The following is a 21,277-nucleotide window of genomic DNA, read 5'->3' on the forward strand; positions in this document are numbered from 1 at the left end:
GTTTGTGGATTGCGCGCTTAGGAACCAGGAACAGCAACGTGGCTATGTATTGGAAGTATATATACATAAATATTAAAGCAATGTTATCATTATTGCATTACTATGACAACTAGAATTCATGGAAACAGTTTATAATAATGAATTGGCGTATGTGTGAAGCCTCCACTAATGTGGCAACGATGATTTTGCCATTCTTAGCATGCAAACATTAAAGGTTATTTCTGGCATACAGTTATTTATTTCTGGCATACAGTTATTAAAGAAATTCAAAATACTAATATAGACTGAAATCAATGAAAAGTGCTAGCAAAAACAAAAAAGCAAAAAAAAAAAAAAATATATAATCCATCGTTGCTCTATGGTTTTCAGCAGCCAGATGTACGAAAACGCTAGAAACATTGGACAAAGTAAAGTTGAACTAAATAACGAGTAAAGTAAACAATTTAGGGAATAAAACTTTGCAGTTTCGTTGTCTGCTGTTCGTAACTGTGTTTGTAGTGCGCGCGCTTAGGAACCAGGAACAGAACTTGGTTCAAGTGCAATGTGGAGTAAATTGAGACCAAAATGTGTATAATAACAATCAAATAAGCACTGTGGAGTTTCAGTTGTGATGGCAGTAAGGATAAAACCGATTACAAGGTAAAAATGAATTCAGTTCAAACCATGACCCCAGTAATAACAAGTTTCATACTTTCACTAATATAGACAACAAAATGTTTTATTGTGCTGATTACAACTGCAATCTTGAGTAAGATCAATAAACATTACATATATACGCTAACATTATTCAAATGAGTGCTGGGAAAGATGGTGTCCATCCGTGACCAGACCCGTCCAGCCACATGATAACCGCCATATTGGATTTCAAAACTGCCTTGAAAACATATTTTACGAAGAGCGTCACATGCTTATTTTAGTTCATATGGGGCTTTCATATATCACATTATGTTGACGAAACTTCAATCTTTTGAGTGGTATGCTTAAAGTTGTAATTGTATTCTTGTTTCACCCATTAAATATCGCGTGAATAAGACCCGTCCAGCGTGATGATGGTGGATCGTCCGTGATTGTTTACCTTACCCTGTATCTACCAAGGTTAGGAAGGTAAGGTCTGGTTAGGTCAGGACACGACATCCCAAAATGGGTTAGGAATTCTCATATGCTTACGCGTCCCCCCAGCTCTGCATTCGGGAGTGTAGGTAGGACTAGTAATTTATTTCCCTAGAACTTGACTGAAATGTACCGACAGGAATGGCCTGAGGTGGGTAAAACTTCACAATAGTTGCGCGGCCGGATTCCTGACAGTCTCTGACTGGGACAGGTTCCTCTTACACTAATAGACCTTGCCTTTCCTATAAGGCTAGGACCTGACCTAACCAGACCTTACCAACCTAACCTAACTTAGGGCGACGTACCCTGGCCTGGCAGGGGTTACCTCCCTCGATGCCCCCAAAGAGGCGGTCACCTTTCTGGTTGGTGAATTGTGGGAATCAGGACACAAAGCTATAAACCTAAAGGTTAATTTTTGGATGACTCCAGCCTCCTCCCACTTTATAACTTAGATTTTACTTTGGTAAAACACATCAAAGGAAAAAAAATTTTCATAATAGATAACTTATGCAGATACTTGATAACAGAAAAAATTAATCAAATTATGTCATAAGGTAAGACAATACTGGGCCTCCTCCCCCCTCCAAAGCTAGTACGGCAAAATTGTAGGTTGGTATTTTATGCAAAAATGGCTGGCTGGAGTCTACCGAAAAATGACTGTCCAAAATTAGGCACTGAACCAGGAGGACACAGTACTAGCCTTAAGTTTTACCTATTCTTTACCTTGAGGTTGTGAAATACACAAATTTATTTTTTGGATTAAAAGTTATGTGGCACGTAACATGAAAACCAGAAAGGTTGCACAAGTTCTTGTTTATATTGCTTGTGTTAAAAGCAGCTAATTCTTCATATACAGTATGCAAGAAGTAAGAGAACACTTTAAAAACTAAAGTAGATTTGCAATACGATGAAAACATTGCCAAAATAGCTATCACACTCCGCTGTTCCCAATAATAAATTTCATGTCGGCTAATCATTCAATTGTCATACTAGTTATTTATTTATTTATTATTTTTTTATTAATATATTTTTAATTTTTTAATATGTGAGATCTCTACTTTCTAATTTCCCTTGACCACCTCTTCTTGCTGATGAACACCCTATTCTTTGGAAGCTTGATTTTCATGTCAGTGCCCCTGTGTTGGGCTTGTTCCATGTGATTAGGTTTCATCTTTTTAATAATAATAGTAATAGTATTATTCAGGTAGTCCAGTGTATCATTGCAAAAGTGATCTGTCCTTTATTATGTAAAGAAGAGCCAACACCAGTTGGAAAGATCCCCTCCATTCTTATGAAAAAATTTGGCTTTTATTTGTATAACGACAAGCAACCCATGGCCTTGATTTTGTAGTGAACGGAATAAGCTTGGGGTTCTGAGCTTGCAAAAACTTCGGTTGAAAGTTGTGAAAGTCCAAATATTTTCAAAGTTGCCTATTTAATCTAGAAGACATGAATTGTTAACTTTCACTATTATTATTAACAGTATCTGGCTAGTGTAGGTCTTCTTTAAAACTTTGTTTCTTTTAAATGATACAAGCTTTTTTTTATAATGTTTATTTTACTGCATATAATTGACTAAAAATTTCTTATCTTTTAATGTCAAGTCTCCCTTACAGGTGGTGGTGGTAGTGGAGGTGGAGCAGTGGGATCAGCTGTTGCTGCAGCCGCAGCAGCAGCCGCAGCTGCCACTGCAGCAATTTCCAAAGGAAATTCGGGGTCTGTCAAAAGAGAAAGTGACTATGATGGTAAGTGACTGAGATTTAAAGGTACATGCTGTGAGTTTTATTGACAAAGATGGACAGTGTTTGAATTTTTTAGTTTGTTTTCACATGTCATTTCTGAAATTCTGTTATTCATTATGCTTTGGTACGTATATGGAATTGCTTTTACTTATACTTATGTATTCTGTCTTTCATGCAGCTGAACGTGAAGAGCGCAAGCGGAGGAGAAAATCACGTTGGCAGGGTGATGAGAAAGACAAGACTTTCATCCCAGGAATGCCAACGGTTTTACCGAGCAACATGTCCAAAGACCAGGAAGAGGCCTATTTATGTAAGTTGACAGTCTTTTTCTTGTTGAAATATCATTTGGTCTTTTGGGGGGGGGAATTTTTCAAATTTAGAGTTGCAGATGCAGAAATCACCAGCTGACAAAGGACCCTTTGGATCTGCATGGAACTGGAATAGAGGGAAGTCGTCCCAGTCCAGAGCTGTTTGGGGCTCTCCCAACCACCCAGTATACTGCAGAGGGAGGCGTCGTCTTCGTCTGTGCTCCAGGAGGGTGATTTTTAACAAGGCAGAAAGTTGTAGTGAATTATGTGCTGTTCTGGTTGTGCATGAGGTTTTGATGAGAATTGGGAAAATAGTATTAAGTCTTGAAAGGTTCAGTGACTGAGTTGTATGTGGTGAATGGTAGTTGCATACTTGGGTTCTGAATGGCTGCAATGTGGTTTTGGGTAAGTTAACTTATTTATTTTGTTTAATGAATATATTTGTTTACAGCTCATTCTAAACTAATTAGAGAATTTTTTCCCTAAAAGTTAAAAAGGTTTTACAATTTCATTCATTTCCAGGTTGTTTTCAAGATAAAAAGAATATTATGTTGATAAGGTAAAGGAACAGGCCTGATCTGTTTGATGATATTAATATTATAGTTGCCTTGATAGATTTTCTCAATTGTATAGTTAATGGATGAGTGGCAAAATATGTAGACTTGCTGCTCACACATGTATTTGGAAAAAAGTCTTGTGTAACATTAATAGTGCAAAGCCTTCCTCATAATATATTTTATAATGAATATTATATTGATTGAATTTTGGGCATTCTTGCCCGCTAACCCGCTCTTTTACAGTGCAGCTGCAGATTGAAGAACTAAGTCGGCGTCTCCGCTCCAACGATCTGGGCATCTCTCCTAATCCTGAAGACAGGTTGGCACTACTCGCAGTTGGTCATGTGCAGGTGACGCTGAGCCTACAAGCTGGCTCGCGGCACTATGCCACCGACCCTCCCCAGCCCTCTTCCGAGGGTTGGTTGTGAGGCACCAGGTTTTACTCACACTTCCAGAAACTAAAGTATCCTTCAGGTCTTTCTCTTTGCATTTCATGTATTCTGGTAATGGCTTGCTACCTTCCAGTAAGGTAGTATGGTCACCATCCCGAGATTGATGGTTAGACCCAGGTTTTAGGGTTGTCTGGGCATTAGGGTTTATGTAACCAGCAGTAGAGAGAGAGAGAGAGTGAGAGAGTAAGAGATGCTGCCAAGGTATGTGATCAAGACTGTAGTTCTCAGTGGCATGATCGAATATTGAGTAAGTTTATTCAGTCAGTTTATTTTTTCACCAATTTGGGAGATGCAGAGGACAACATGATTGTGCGTAAATGCACCTAGATTTAAATTAGCTGTTTTGTCATGTTACAAAGTACGTAATGTCTTTTGTTACTCCTTTTAATTTATTTTTTTTTCATTACCTGCAAAGTGATTGGAATCAGCAGTCAGCTCTTCTCAATGGAAATAGGCCTTGATAGTGTCACATTGTGATAGGCTGTGACTTGCACTGTCATCTATGATTATAAGCCCTTTCATTTGAATATCAGCATGTAAATAAGTTTGACCTCATATAAGCTCTATATATGTCATGAGCACGTACAAAGTACACAGTATTCTTTTTTTGTTCTTAATATTTTTATTTAACCTTCGTTGTTGTAGTAATTTATAATTTCATTTTGAACTATTATACTTTTTTCCTTCATTCATTACAGATTAGTGTACAAGAAAAATTGCTCATCAAATTCAAAATTACTTTTGATTTGTGCTTAATGTCAGTGTTGTTTTATGTTCTATTCACAATTATTTTTCATTGTTGAAATAGATGATGCTAATGCAGCAGGATGCTGTGTTATTAGTCCATCATTTCCTTTGGTGGTTGATGATTCAGTTATTATCTCTGCTGTCTTGGTAGTTGTTGTTAATACTTATCCACTCAGTAATCCCTTAGTTATAAAAGATGTCTGACCTGAACAAAAAATATATAAAAATGCTATCATCTCACTAACCTATAACCTTTTAGATGTTGACCCCCTTCTGAACAGGTTTAGATCAGGTCATTATTCAAAATTACAGTATGGCATTTCTTTTAATTTTTCTCTTTTTTTAAAACTTAATGAATCTTTGTCTTGCTGATGCAGAGATTAGGTGTACTATTGATGCACTTGTATAATTTGTTGACAGGTTTAATCTCTAATACAGGCTGTCTCCATTCAATCCAGGAAGGCTAATGGAAGATCTTTTTTAACGTCTTTTTTCCTAAAGACAATTTAGGAAATGTCATATTAAAAGAAATTAAATTGTCATAGGCATATTTTGGCTTTCTTCCCTTTTGCGTCTAATAATTTGCTTTATAGGCAAGAAGCATCTCAAGGATCTGTTTGATCTCAGTTGCATGTAATGTTTATATATAACTGCATCTTCCCCTCAGGTTTGTTCATTTTTAACACATGCAAGCGGTTGATTCGCTTTCCTTTTTTTAATTTTTTTTTTTAAGTGTGCCTTCATAGGTTTAGACCATTTACTTAAAAGCGAAGTTTATGAAGCTTAGGTTCTGTATTGTACTTTCATCTTCCCCCCACCCCCCTCCCCTCCCTCCATCCCCCCTTGCTATCAGCTTCACTTCTATAATTCCCAAGTCCAATTTCCCCACTGTCATGGACATATAAAATTGACTTCTGTTCCTTTTCCCAGACTTGCTTTTCTGCATTTTTATATACTTTTCAATTTTGTTTTCAACCTTTTGCACAGTTCTTCAACATATTGTCATACTCTACTATTAAATGCTTTTTTTCTTTGTAATTATAAATGACCATGAGAATGGCCTATGCAAACAATAACTATATATACAGTATATAATCACATGGTTTTTGACTGATGTCCATTCCTTCATTTGCATTTACCAAGTTCTTGGCATGAACCAGGTCATATTAAGAGTGTAGCTCTTCATTTCTGGATGGTATCTAGGTTAATTGCTTGGCAGTTTCAGGGTCAGCAGTCACACATGAAGCCTGCTCTAATTCAACATTACTCTAAGCACAGTTCATGTGTGAAAGCACAGTACCGACAATAACCTTGTGAATATAAATTTTAATATCTTCCAGTATGTTGGGTTATATTTCAGAATTGGGATTGTACTAGAAGGGTTTATTATTTACAGTATGAAATTCTTTAATGTGGCTTTAGAGAAATGCATGAATGGGTATTGAAACGGCTACTCATTGATAAGAGCTTGCTTCATATATTGGTGATTTATAATAAGGACAGGTGTCTTGGACTTGAACGCAGGTTGTAGTAGGTGCTGTTCAAATATAGTATAGTGATAATTAGTCTAAGCCCCACTAAGTAATGTTAGGCTTTAGGGGACATTCTGCCAAAAATTCTATACAAAAACTATGAACTTGAAAGATTTTAGGGAAATGGTGAGGGTTGGGAATACGTCTGACAAGGAATTTCGAATTTTGAGGTATTGGCAAAGGTGCCACCATTCTATTTTGTGTTACCTGAAACCTACAGTTGTGGGGATAAATATGTTTTTAACAGTTGTATAGTATGGAAATTGAAGGATTAATCCAATTAGCAGTATTATAATTTGGGAGTTTTTGTCATACGGGAAAAATTGCTTGTATTATGTTGCCCCAAAAATTTTGCTATTGTCTTTTATTAGCCATTACTCTACATGCCTGTTGTACTCAAGTTTATCATTAAATTTGCATTATGTCTTCAGTGAGTGGTCAAAATAATGTCAATTATGTTTTGTTGACAACAATGGTCATTTAGGGTGACTTACATTAACTTGATAAGAAAATCCTGGTTCAGATGATGCACTTTGTTCCAGAAAACAAAAGGGAAGTGGTTTGGACTGAATAGATTAGGCTTTAGGGAACTGGATATTACATTTAGCCTGAGGAGGATTGGCTTTTTAATAATGGTCTTTTATTTTCATTACAACCATGTTTTGCAAGAAAAAGTCACCATGGTTGGTTTAATAACTGCCAGGTTAAGGAGAGACAACACTCATTAAACTTGTTTTTGAAATTGCAATAACCATGAACTTGTGTTGATTATTACCACATTTAAATTGCACTTTATATTGAACTCTACTCACAGTTTTATTTTTCAGTTTCACACTTCAAATTAAAAGGTGCTTCAGTGACTCAATTTTTTAATTGTAAAAAGTTAAGGGACCTCTTCAATTTTAAATAAGGAATTTGGTTATGAAGTTATTGTGGTCTCCAGCAATTTTTCACTTAAAGTCGTAGAAACATTAGTTTTTAATTAATCATATCATATGTATAATACCTTAGATGATTTTTCAAGAAATGTAGGGACATTTTTACTAACTTTTTTCCTAGTTTAGAAAAGAAATTTTGATCGTTTTTGCTTGTGCCATAACTTTCCTTCTGTAAATACGAGGCATTTAAATTTATGGTGGTTTATTTTTCAGACTGAGTCTTATATGGTAAATAGACCTGACTTCTTGATACATTTTTTCCTCCTCTTATTGTTGAGTGAGCTAAAGGTGCCTAGTCTTGAACAGCTGTTCTCTTTAAAACAAATTGACTCAGGGCGATATATATCTAGACATTCAGTTCCCTAATAATGATGTACACCACTGGCTGACTAGGAAATATGACTGACTGATTTAGTTCTCTTATCTTGACCTACAAAAGAGACATTTTGCTTTCCTTTGACTCATTTGATCTTAGGTTTTCTGGATGTACTAATAAGGTGATTTTTTCAGGTGTCTAAATAGGTAGGGAGGCTTTTAGATCTAGTACTACTGTCAAGTGGTGCAAGAACATAATTGAGTCGTAAGTGTATTCAAAAGTTTCCGCCTGGATGTTGGGTTGTCATGTTTTATATGATTTTGCAAAGATGCCGGGAGGATTTCAGAGAAATTTGTGCTTATTGTCAGTTAGGCAGATATTGAATATTAATCCTGCATACTGAATTGCCACTTATGAAGTTGGTGGTTTTCAGTCTTCGGCTCATGTTTTGATAGATGCCATAGTACAATGGAAATGTGTGGCCGCACTTTTGGAGCTGGACCAGGATATCTATTTTATTTACAACTAGACAGTACTTTTGTTTTCTTTTAGAATTGTCAGTGATTTGTTTTAGAATTGTCAGTGGTTTGTGTATTCTGTTTGCATTGTTCTTTGTTTTGCAATATTGGATTTATTAGGTGTTTGGGTTCTTGTCTCCCTAGGTTTTAGCTGTATGTAGGTTAGGTGCTTGGTAATATGCAGGGGCGTGTTCTTCAGACTAGTCACAGATCTATTGAATGGTTCTCTAGCCAAAGTTTTTATTTTGCCTCATTTTGTTAGTCTTGAAGACAGGGTGCATGTAGTTACTATTGTAAAAGTTTTTAATTTATTAATTTTACCAAGTCCAAGTCAGGAAGTAATTAGGTATGTACATTAGTCTGAATGTTTATAATACATTTGGAATGTGATCTTGAAAGCATATATATGTATATATTTATAGGCTAATGAACTTAAATTTTAAGAACCCACAGTAACCTTTCATATCCTTGGAAAAACAGGAAGAAAAGTGCATATTCTTTTGTTTTGCTTATACTTGAATACTTTTATTATTCTGAAATCATTGGGCTGGTTAACCTCAGCCTTTTCTGAATTTGAATGATTAAAACTTCTGTGTCAGCAATAGCTAGGGAATCACTTTTAATGAAATCACTTCTCATGAAATAGTGTCTTACAACAATAATGAATTTTTTCCATGGATCGCTGTCATGCTGTTATATTATAGCGTAGCTGTTAGTTTTTCATGTAAAGTCCAATGGTGTAAATATATGAACAGGTTTCTTAATGGAATGATTTTTTTTTTTTAATTGTCAGAACTTGAAATTAACACTCATTAACTGGCTTACTCTAAACCTTTACACCAACAAGGTGTTGATTGTTAATCATCTGAAAGGGAAGAGTCTTGTGTCACTTGGTTAAGGTGTTTTGCGGATGCCTTATCGTTTTCTTGTTTATCTTTATTGGTTAAAATATTTACTATGCTAACTCACTTGGATTCGATATTGAAGGTACTGACCAACATTAATAGCCTCTGAATGTCATTTTAGTTGATGAGCACCTTTCTTGGTGTTGTGCTTTTTCAGTTTAATTTGTCATGCTGATTTGAAAGGTATATTTCACTGTTCAGGCTGTACTTCATGTAGCTTTCAGTGCATCAGTTTCATTTCTGAGTGATTGACTGGAATAACTTGTTAACAGCGTTATAGAATTTTCCTTCAAGTCACAGGTCTTAGGTTAAATCATTTTACTTAAATTATACATTGATGAATGCAGGCCAGTGATCCTCTTATCATGAAGCCTGTGTTATTAATTTTTTCCCCTCTTAAAATCCTCATGATTGTTGTTGTCAACATGGCCTGTAAATTTCCACGGTTATTTATTTGATTTTTGTTGTTGTTAACTGGTTTTATTTGGTTTGTCTTCTTTTATTTTGATAATGATCAGCAATAGGATCTTTGTGACATTCCTATTCATATTTGTGTGTCCTTATGTGAAACAGCTGACTTTGTCCCAGCCTTCATTTGAGGATCTCTGAATTCATTTCCTCTGTATGCGTATTCCCATCCACATTGTGTGACTCATAGATGTTAACTTTTTTAGTGTTGTGAGTAGATGGTAATGAATATGTACATATTGTTCCTCATACCATACCTTTGTTATCTAATCTAGCAATTCATATCTTTGTTTTACTCTCCGTCAGGTAGGGAATAGGACGTCCTTTACATCGGTGTTAGGGATTTTCCTTTATTGGTACTTTTTAATCTTAGAGTTAATGGGCATGCCAGAGGGGTTTATTTCTGACAGTTTTATCTTCTGCGTCATTTGAGTGTCTTGACATGAATTTAACTTTTATTGAACTCATGTTGTTCCTCTTGAACTGCTGATGACTTGCCAGGCATTTGGTTTGAAAGGAACCAGTCATCTCCAAAATGCATTTTGGTGTTGTCACATGCAATATGGTTTGGTGAACAGCAATTTGAATGCAAATTTGTCTCTATTGTTTTTCTCATGTATTTGACCCACTTAACTGCTACTCCAGCTTAGAATTATGCAGACACTTCTACAGCAAAGTTGCAGTTGGAGGGTCATTAGATGTCAATTTAAAATATAAGTTAAAAAATGCTTAGAAACTGCAGTTTTTGGAAGAGAACCCCACAGCATGTCTGCGTTCATGGAACCAAATAGCTGCTGATGGCATCAGAATGTACCCGATTGATAAGCAGCAAGAACCCAGACTGCCTTGACATGGGCGGTTGAGATGCTAACCAGTACTATTCCAAAGTTTGAAGAAAAGAGAAAAGAAAGAAAGAAAAAAAAGAAAGATCATAGCCTATCACATAAAAGCAAAAACTCTCTAATGAATGCTTATTAATTATTCCCTTTTTTATCTGTTTTAAAGATTAAGGTTGCCATGGAATGATTGCTTGTCTTAAGCTTCAGTAAAATTAGTTTTATTGTTTTGTTCATGGGTACATGTTGAAAGACTTAGCGTAGGAATTGTTGCTTTTATTTCTCAAGCTAAAGTGATTCAACCTAGAAGCAGTAAGAAAGTACTTCACTCTTAAATTATGTACACACTGTAATTACTTTATTGTTAAGTTTGATCATAGCATTTATTTTTTCATATTCTTAAGTTTGGATTTAGCATTTTTATTACGTACAATATTGGCTGCTGCCTTCATTAACTGAATGGTTCTCCTCATTTAGGTAGGAATGCTGTTCCATGTTATTAATGAGTTCTCATTTGTTTTTTATGGTTTTAACACTTCAATTTCTGGAGCGTCACTTAATCTCCATTTTTAACCTTTGCACACCACAGGTTTTTGTATTAATACAAGTAACAGAAATACTATGACCTTTTCAGATTAATATATGTACTGTATATGAAGTTCTGAAATGTTACTTTGTTTCATCAAAAATTTCATGTGGCAATTGCTGAATTGATTTGAAATCTTGCAGGATTGCTGATGCCTAGGTTAAGAGGGGTGTTCAGAAAGGACTCTGTTTCGATTTGCTCTCAAATGCAGTTTGTGTGTACCTGCTTATTTCTGCATTTTAGTAAAGATCACATGATGATATTTTTCTGTTGTAAAATTGTTTGTTTTGGCATCAGTTTTCACTGAAATTTCATGTGTGTGTTCCCTATAGAGGATGCAGTTCAGGATTAATGACTCTATGTTGGTTAATGTCATAGTTCTTTGCCATCTTTTCAAGAACTTCAACTTGCCACAGTCCATGATCCAATCACGCTTCTGTAGTGTTCTAAAGAAATTTGGAGTGCAAGTATATGCAGTTAGCTAGTGTGCATATTATTTTTGAACTTAAATGTAATTTTGTTTCCAACCCTTAATTGTAATTTTAATATCAGACTTTGCTTCACTCATGGAGAGGGCTTGGTGTTGTGCAGTATTCACAAATGAGAAACTCCGGAAAATCACATGGGACTTGCCGAGACAGCCTAAGTTAACACACTTCTGGTAGTCAAGGATGTCTTGAATCATTATGCTTGATCTAGTTGTCATAGATTGCTAAAAAAAAAAAAAAAAAATGATAGATTACAAAAAGATTGCATGCACATCGCAGGAAAGATGAGAAGTGTGGAGATTTTACTTGTCTCGAAATAATTGAATCCTGTTTTGTGCAGGTGGATAATATTTAAGGATTTGTTGCAGGTCTCCATCCCCAGAGCCAATCTACAATAACGAGGGCAAGCGCCTGAATACGCGCGAGTATCGAACTCGTAAGAAGCTAGAAGATGACCGTCATAATTGCATCACACGTATGCTGACTTTAAATGCTGACTACAAACCACCTGCTGATTATAAGTAAGTATTTTTCCAAATGCTTTACAGTTTAGCTGAATTGAACTGAACCTGGATCACAAGGTGCTCAAGAATGACTGCTCCAGACTTTGGTGTTAGGTACATATAAATATCTTGTGAATTGTTTTTCTTTTGCAATTGATACCTTGACAAATTTCAACGTGGTTAGAGTAGAGGACATAGCTACCCAACAGGTTGCAGACCCTCCATTTTATTTTAGCAGCTGTGTAGAAATTTTAATCTTAGTAATGCTCTCCTGGTTTCTCTTTATCTGTAGTTGCTCCATTTGAACTAGTTGCCCTTCTTGAGTGTTATTACTGTGTATTGGCATATCAGGGGCATTGATGAATGAAACATCATTCTTGTCATCTGTTTAATGTTGTTCGTGAAACAAAAATGGTTTCATCGTTTTTATTGTTGATTTTGTCAGTTACTTTTTTTATGTGAATGCATTCAAATATAAAAGTAGAGGTACTCGGTCTCTTGTTCTTAGTAGTACGCCATGTATCTTAGCCAAAAATATCAGTTACTTGTGGGTGTTGAGAGTAATGGCAATAAAATTTTTGGGAAGACTACTATAATTTACAAAACATCAGATCCATATATAGCACGTATTGTTATCTGTATAGTTGACACAGCCATCCTGGATTGACTTCTGTATGCTTGTGACAAGAAACCATCTGGCTCCCTAAAGATGTCAGATGAACACAAAACTTGTGATATTGAAGTAAATATGAGAAAGTATGGTATTTAGGCACATTTTTTAGGCATAATAATACTTGCCACACACTTAGCCTGGAAAGCATACATAATGTACATCAAAGGCAAATGCTAAAGGTTTTAAACCTTAAGTGAAAACTATTTTGTGCAAAATGGTGTGGTGTTAGATTAACTTGATATTAAGAACCAAATGTAATATGACAGACAGATGATGGTGTAGCATAGGCTTGAGAATTCGAACAGGTGCAATTAAGTCTCGTACAAAGGAATTGCTATGAGTTGAAAGAGGTGAACACTCATTGTTTCTTGTTAATTGAAAATGGTGAATCTGTTGTCTCATTCTAAGTTGAGATTGGTGAACCCCCATTATTGCTCACACAAGTTGAAAGTGGTGAATCTCCATTGTCTAGTTGATGGCGGTGAAGCCCCATTGTCTCTTAGTTGACAACGGTGAACCCTATTGTCTCTTGTAGAAAATGGTGAACCCCCATTATCTCTAGTTGAATGCAGTAAACTCCCTTCATCTCTCATTGCAAGTTGAAAGTTGTGAACCCCAAAAATCTGTTATGTGAGTTAATAGCAGTGAGCCACCATTTTCTGTAGTGGAAAACAGTGGACCCTCATTGTCTCCATTGGAAAGCAGTAAGGACCCATTGTCTCTAGTTGAAAACTGTAAAGCCCCATTGTCTCTAGTTGAAAACTGTGAACTCCCATTTTCTCTAGTTGAAAGCAGTAAACAAAACACCCTTTGTCTTGGTTGATAGCATAGAACCCCCATTGTCTAGTTGAAAGTGGTGAACCCCCATTGTCTCTAGTTGAATGCTGTCAACCCCCTTCAACTCTCAAGCAAGTTTGAAAGTGGTGGCTAGTAGAAAGTGGTGGACCCCCATTATCTCTAGATGAAAACAGTGAAACCCCATTGTCTCTAGTTGAAAGTGGAGCCTTTGTCTATAGTTGATAGCAGTGAACCCCCTTTGTCTCTAGTTGAAACTTGTGAACCCCTGTTGTCTCTAGTTGAAAGGTGTGAACCCGTTGTCTAGTTGAAAGTGGTGAACCTCCATTGTCTCTAGTTGAAATTTGTGAACCCCTATTGTGCCTGGTTGAAAGTAGTGAACCCCCATTGTCTCTAGTGAACCCCCGTTGTCTCTAGTTGAAAGTTGTGAACCCCCATTATCTTTAGTTGAAAGCAGTGAACCTCTATTGTCTAGTTGGAAACTATGAACCCCCTTTGTCCCTAGTTGGATGCAGTCGACCCCTTTCAACTCTTGTGCAAGTTGAATGTGGTGAAACACAATAATCTATCATGTGAGTTGAAAGCATTGAACCCCATTGTCTGTTCTGCATCCTAATAGCAAGGTGCAATAAAAAATGATGATGGAGGGCTCCAGAGCAAGAAGTTTATTGGATCAAGAGTTACAGGAAAATTATAAAGGATCCTGTAGATATGATTATAATTCCTCCAGCACTGGAACTTCCTATTCCTTGGAATATCCACCATGCCTGTGCTAGGAAGTGTTGGTTGTTAAATTGTATGAACAACATGAAGACTACATGGTAGAACCAACAAGTTGCAAACTTTTGTGGTTTGTAATTTGTCTTTGTAAGCAGAGAATATAAGTATAATGCTAATTGTTAATTTAAATATTGGAAATTTGAATGGTCAAACTTCAGTTGAAATTAAATATCTGTTTTAAATCAAATCAGTGAAACAAATGCAGTTTAAATTTATCAGTAAATCTGTAAGAACACTACAATTTATTGAAGGAAATGTAAAATTTAAGAGCGGATCTATGGTTCACCCTTTGATAGTTAAGAGTTTGATTTAGTGACCTGTGCAAAGTTTGGTTTGCTCATCCTATTTTGTTTCATTACACAGTGGTAGGTATTTTTCAGTATTGTGTGAGAAAAATTCTTAAACTGTTCTGTTAAAGTGTATGAAATATTATATTTGTTAATATCTCTTAAATTTATTTCATACCCCACTCTTGTATTGCATTAATTGCTACAATAGCATTATTTTGTTTACCTATCTTAGGCCACCAGTGGTGAAAGTGTCAGATAAAGTTATGATTCCGCAAGAAGAACACCCTGACATTAACTTTGTCGGACTGCTCATTGGACCCCGAGGAAATACGCTGAAAGCCATGGAGAAAGACACTGGAGCAAAGATTATTATAAGAGGAAAAGGATCTGTCAAAGAGGGCAAGGTTTGTTACTTGTTATTTTTCATGATTGTGGTTGTAAACTTGATAGAATATTCTGATGGTGATTTTTGCATATGTTTGAATATACCATGTTGTGCCCTCCCCACAGGGTGGGGGCTAGTGCCTTTGCCTTCAGTTCACTGTAGGCATTACTTGGTCTTTGCTGCTCCCCTTTGCCCCCCAGCTGCAACCTCTTTCATTCCTTTATTGTAAGTATGTTTCTTATTCTCTTTCTTCCTTCTTACTTACCACCTCAGTTTCATAGTACAACTCAAGAGGTTTTCTTCCTGTTAATCCTTTCAAACCTTCCACTGTCAGTTTCTCTTTCAGTGCTGAATGACTTATAGGTCCTATTGCCTTTGGCCAAAATTCTATATTCTTTTTTTGTTCATATTGTTCCCTTACCGTTTTGATTCTTCCATAAGGTTGGCCGAAAAGACGGAGGGCCCATGCCTGGGGAAGATGAACCACTTCACGCTTACGTGACAGCGAGTAATCCTGAGAGCGTCAAGAAAGCAGTGGACAAGGTGTGTTGTGAAAGGTTTAGCTTTTTGTTTCCATTACTTTGCAACAGGAGCGCTCCTGTTTTGAGTAGCCATCCAACATATCATTTTATGTTGGGTGGTGAGTAAATGATCTAGATTAAGTGATCATTGAATGAACTGCAAAGCACTGTATTCTTACTGTGTAAAGATTGACAAATTCTTCACCCATTCACAAAGGACAATTATTCTGCTTTTCAGTGTAATAGCATAGTAGTTTTGTTTTCCTACATTGGTGTATAGATGGGTATTTGTACTCATCCATATACCAGTTTGCTATTGCATTTATATTGTATCATGGTGATTCTCTCGTATGGTAGTACCTCAGACTTCGAACTTAATCCATTCCAGAAGGGTGGTCGAAATGTGTCCTGTTCGATATGTGAAACAAATATCCCCATAAGAAATAAAGGGAATCAGGATAGTTTGTTGCAGCCAACCCAAAAAGTTTCCCTTTCCAAATTTTTTCTATTATTTTTTAGTCTAAAAGCTAAATTAAGAGTGTAAAGTGAAATTTTAGAAATATTTCTTTCCATTTACGATTCATGAACTGTTTGGTGAAAATGGTGCAAGGCCAGCTGGGATATAGGGAGGAGAGATGGGAACCCTTTGAGGAAACCGAAATGTTTGCGGTAGGCAGAGGTTGATGATGAAAATTTTATTCGCATTTTACAAGGATAATCAAAGGAGTCTATAGTGAGAGAGAGAGAGAGAGAGAGAGAGTGTGTGTGTGTGTGTGTGTGTGTGTGTGTGTGTATATATATGATTGTTGAATGCTTACATTTGGATCTTAATGTAAGAAGAAAATTAATTATTCAAGAACCCATCAACTTACAGTTGGCAAATGGCAAAATTTGAAATAAACACGAGGATTTTGCAAACAAATAAGTAAAGAATGCAAGTAAGAAAGGAAAGAGCGATTAAATAAACTTTCTCAAGGAAGTCTGTTAAACAAACAATTGAAGGCACGCAGAAGAGGAATGCGGTACCAATGTGTGTTTATTATGCAGCTGGGTTACTTTTACAGTGCTAAAAAATCATAAAAAGCAAGTGTCACTCTCTAGGTAGGTATTTTACTGTAACAAAAAGAAGTGAGTTGGACAAATCGAGTGTAAGTGAAAGAAATGGGTGAATACTCATCCCAGCCCAGCTGGTAAGTCAGTGGGAAGGAGTCCTTCCCTTCCCTCTCCTCTCTATCATCTCACTTAGCGCACCAAAGACTTTCTTTTTTATTACTGTATTGCATTTGATTGTCTTTTATGTTTTATGAAATTAAATTTATTGTGAAATTCTCTTCTCCTTCTCCTTAGCAACATCACGATGCCTGGTAACTTAGAATCATTCATTCATTATTCCTCAAAAATATAAACACTCCCTCCTTATATCTCAAGTTAGCTGTGCGTCACTACAATAACATGATTTTTTCATAGTTTATGCTAAACTTTATTTTGAAAAGCTGTATTCTTTTCTTTATTTTGTCGAATATGGTTATCACTAAACTATACCGTCTCACTTGACACAACAGACACTGGTTCAATTAAGACTTGTATTTTATTTATTTTTTTATTTTATTATTTCTTTATTTTTATTTGATTGTTACTGTATTGCATTTGATTGTTTTTATACTTTACTCTCTTTGTTAAATTTATTTTGAAATTCCATTTATTTTTTGTGTGTGGATTGTTACTGCTTTTCCATACAGAGTAATATTCTGTCTCCTCTTCTCACCTCAACTATATCAACGCTGCCTCTTTTATGCAAAATTTTATGTTTGAATCTGTTCTTTTCTTTATTTTGTTTAAAATTTTTAAAATTAGTAACTTTAAAGGTGGTTTTTTCAAAGACTTACCAATAAAATGGACACTTTCAGATAAAAGAAATTATTCGGCAAGGTGTCGAAGTTCCTGAAGGCCAAAATGATTTGAGAAGAATGCAGCTGAGAGAGTTGGCCTTGCTGAATGGTACCCTTAGAGAAAATGATGGGCCACGGTGCAGTAATTGTGGGTCCAACACTCACAAATCGTGGCAGGTAAGTTAATAAAGTACTTTTGCATTAATGCATTTTAACTTCGTGAAAAATACAGTATTTACTGGTTTTACAGATTTGTTATGGAGCACTTGTCAGCTATTATGAAAGATTGTAATTTTAAACATTGTTGTTCTAGTAGTGCTACCTCTGACTTCACACTCACATAAACTAAAAGTAGTGCAGTAGAGATATAATATATATAGTGTTTTTCTGCCTAATTATTAATTGGGGCCGTCATTAGATAGGTAAGATTTGTATTCTGATGTCTAGGGAAGTTATGACCTAAATTTGCACCTCTTAATATATCTACTTGCATTTTCTTTTCAGTGTCCCGACAAGCCTAATGTTACAAACAATGTAGTCTGTACCAGCTGTGGAGGAGCTGGTCATATATCCAAAGATTGCCGTCAACGACGAGCACCAGGTGCCCCACCTACTGTTGACAGGCAAAAAATAGATGAAGAGTACATGTCATTGATGGCAGAATTAGGAGAAGGCCCTCCACCCCCGCAGAATGCTGACCGTAATAGCAGTCGACCCGTTTCAGCACCTACGACTAGAGGTCTATTTGAAAGGCCACAAGGTCCACCACGACCCCTCATGTCACTCCAGACACGAGGACCAGAGCCTCAATCTGCCCCAAATAATCAGTTCAATAGCAGTCCCAACCAGGGAGGAATGAGTCAGAACTCATGGAACAGCCCAATGGGTGGCCAAGGACCCCGTCCTCTTATGGGTGGCAACAATGGTCCTCCTAATTTGAATCAGCCTCCACCAGGGATGCCTTGGCAACAGCAGCAGCAGCAGCAGCAGCAGAAGCCACAGCAACCACAGCAGCAATCTCAACAGCAAGGGGGACCCAACAGCTTTCAGGGAGTGCCGCCACCGAACTTGCTACAGGCCCCTCCCCCTCCACCACCCACTACTCAGAATGGCCAGCAGCAGCAGCAGCAGCAGCAGCAGCCCAGTTGGATGACACAAGCACCTCCTGGTCCTCCTGGAGGTCCACAGGGACCACAGGGTCCTCAGGGTCCGCAAGGACCACCAGGAAATCATGGTGGGCCCCATAATGGACCCCATGGAGGTCCACATGGTGGGCCTCATGGTGGACCTGGTGCACCCCATGGTGGTCCACATGGTGGACCCGGGGGTCCTCATGGAGGTCCTCACGGAGGTCCTGGAGGACCTCATGGAGGCCCTGGCCCTCATGGAGGTCCAGGTGGACCTCATGGGCCAGGAGGTCCTGGGGGTCCACCACACGGTGGCCCACCGCACGGACCACCGCCACAGATGAACCACTGGCAAGGTCCCCCGCCAGGTCATCACGGACCTCCTGGGATGGGATGCCCGCCACCTGGCCCAGTCCCTCCACCACGCCCTGTGGGACCACCACCTGGCTGGGGTTGGAATGGCCCTCCACAACCTGTAGGGCCACCACCTGGTGGACCAGGAGGTCCAGGTGGCCCTAGTGGTCCAGGGGGACCTGGACCACGAGGACCAGGGGGTGTCGACTTAGGAGCCCTTTTATCAGCCCCACCCCCTCCACCACCATCTTAATTTCTCCCCCACCAAATTTAGAAGTACAAATACGTTGGTGTCCCTCGGGCATTGCAAATTAAGCTTAGAGAAAAATGAATGATAAAATGAATTGCTGGTAGGGTACAATTTTGATTACTGTTATCTTCTGTATGGTCACTTTGTGCAGATCAGTGTTCATTCCACAGGGAACAGGGTGTTTTTGGAACCTAGATTTTGGGACTCTCCAAAAAGAGTAGATGTGAGTGTCTCCAGTTTTGGGAATTGCTAGTGCAAATGGTGTGTGAGTGAGTGATTCTGATTTTTGTGTACAAATTCCTTTGTAAAAAGAAGATGGTAGTCTCAAGAGTAGTTATTTATAAATATTTACAGCCTAGGCTGTAGAATTTGTAGGTCAGTTGGCTTTTGTGTACGACATTGAATAGCCTGTTATAGGTAATTTTATTTCTTGTATGATACTGAAAAGTAAATAATGTAAGACTCAAGATTATGCGCTGTAAATTAAATAGCTGGTTAGGTGATGTGGAATTTTTTTTTTAACCTCTTTACTTGATTTTTAGAGAAATAAATGAGAAAATGCAATCGGAAAGTCATAACACTTGAGAATTATCTTCTAATATGCTTCTAAATTGATTCAAACTCTTCCAAATTTGGCAAGTCCCCAAATTAAAAAGAATTTTGCAAATTTATATGAAGAGGAATGTTGTATAAGGCCACTTGACAAGAAGAAAACACTACAAAGTTCAAGAGAATCATCATTTTAACCACATTAAAAAAGGTTGTTTATTCAACTTGTAGTTGCCTGGTATTTTTTAGTCCAATTACCAAACTGATGAAAATTTGTTAACTATATTGTGGAGGAACAAGAAATTGGGTTTATGTCGAGAGTAGCTGAGTGACTGACAAAAATGCCATGCATTACCATCACACTGTTAAACTTAAGATCAGGAAGACATATTTTCTTTGTAGAGTAACTTTGCCAATGTTTCAAGAATAGCTAAGTATGTAACTGGACAATGTTTTTCATAGTGGCAAATGTAGATGATGTTTCTGTTTAAGCTGTTTTGAGAAAAGCTATAATGAAAAGTGGCTTGGAGCAGGGAGTCACTAGTACTGTACTTGGAGTATGGTAGTGTTAACAAATGTGAAATGAGGTTGAAGGTAGTCTTATTAAAGGTGCGTCCACACGGTCGAACAATGTCCGACGGACAAACATTGTTACCAACTAACAATTGTCTGCCGGTCTTTGCTTTGTGATTAGAGTAAAAACAGTGTTATACAACCTCAGCTGGTACCACTGTTGCCAAATCCACGTCCAGCGTTTCAACGCTTATGACGTCATCCTTATTCGCCTAAGATATGGTAACAATGTCCGTCGGACATTGTTCACCCGTGTGGACGCACCTTTAGGCCCTGTCCACAGTGGTTGGCACCACCCGACGGGCAGACACTTCCCATAACCCTTAGTACTAGTATATTGACAGACCGAGGATGGACCCAGAACGTTGCAATTGTTGGGTAACGGTGCTTCCGAAGCTCAGAAGCGAGAGAAAATATAAACAGCTGGAAGTGACCGCTATTGTGGACAGGCCTTTTAATGTCGGAGAACTTTGAATCAATCAGTCAGATAGTAACCCTATACGAAATGGGACGGCTTTGAACTTTGAGATTTATCCCCCTAAAGGGCTAGTGTTGTCAGTTCACCTCACGATGTGTATTGTAAGCATTACTTCAGGTAAGGAACTAATGTCGTCAGTGCACCTCACGATGTGCACAGTAGGCCTATTACTTCGGCCATGGGTGCCGACCGCATATTTTGCAAGGGGGTTCAAGTCTCAATAAACATAGATAGTTTCCGGTATCAAGCAGACGAACCTTTTTGACCCCTTGAACTAGTAAATTAATTGCAAAAACAGTATCAGCGCCTGCATTTCTTTTATGAATAAAGCAATTATGATATATTTGTATATATATATTTTCCCAGGATTTCAAGGTTGGGAGGTTGCTGAAAGTATTACTACTGTAGAGTTAACTGGCTAATAATTAGTTGCATTAAAAACTGATAAATGGTAATATTGAAATCAGACTTCTGACAAACAACTCCCAGTCTCCCAGGCAAGCAACCGAAGAATTTGTAGAATTGTCAACCAGTATGACCACCTTAACAAATGCAACGCCATTATTGTAGTTACAATGTAACATGATAAATTGCTGTTTTTATATAT

At 37.4% G+C, this 21,277-nt stretch overlaps 1 protein-coding gene across 3 annotated transcripts; it reads left to right on the forward strand.

The window, feature by feature from the left end:
• Positions 1-2,696: 2,696 nt before the first annotated feature.
• On the forward strand, positions 2,697-19,573 carry LOC135198700 (splicing factor 1-like). Of its 3 annotated transcripts, XM_064226541.1 has the most exons (8): positions 2,697-2,855; positions 3,031-3,162; positions 3,961-4,036; positions 11,872-12,024; positions 14,777-14,948; positions 15,371-15,472; positions 17,358-17,516; positions 17,844-19,573. In XM_064226541.1, exons 2-8 carry the CDS (start codon positions 3,108-3,110, stop codon positions 19,071-19,073), a joined length of 1,947 nt encoding a protein of 648 aa, XP_064082611.1. In that variant the 5' UTR covers positions 2,697-2,855; positions 3,031-3,107; the 3' UTR covers positions 19,074-19,573. The 3 variants fall into 3 exon arrangements, with proteins under 3 accessions (XP_064082611.1, XP_064082612.1, XP_064082613.1); XM_064226542.1 differs by lacking the exons at positions 2,697-2,855; positions 3,961-4,036 and having other exon boundaries at positions 3,025-3,162; XM_064226543.1 differs by lacking the exons at positions 2,697-2,855; positions 3,031-3,162; positions 3,961-4,036 and adding an exon at positions 4,046-7,966.
• Positions 19,574-21,277: the final 1,704 nt, after the last annotated feature.

This window comes from Macrobrachium nipponense, chromosome 22 (assembly GCF_015104395.2).
Source record: "Macrobrachium nipponense isolate FS-2020 chromosome 22, ASM1510439v2, whole genome shotgun sequence".
NCBI lineage: Eukaryota > Metazoa > Arthropoda > Malacostraca > Decapoda > Palaemonidae > Macrobrachium > Macrobrachium nipponense.

Coding starts and splice junctions, on each gene's coding strand:
- LOC135198700 (XM_064226541.1), top strand. CDS start 3,108: ATGCCAACGGTTTTACCGAGCAACATGTCCAAAGACCAGGAAGAGGCC. Junction 4,037..11,871: donor TCTCCTAATCCTGAAGACAG/GTTGGCACTACT, acceptor GATTTGTTGCAG/GTCTCCATCCCCAGAGCCAA. Junction 17,517..17,843: donor ACACTCACAAATCGTGGCAG/GTAAGTTAATAA, acceptor TTTTCTTTTCAG/TGTCCCGACAAGCCTAATGT.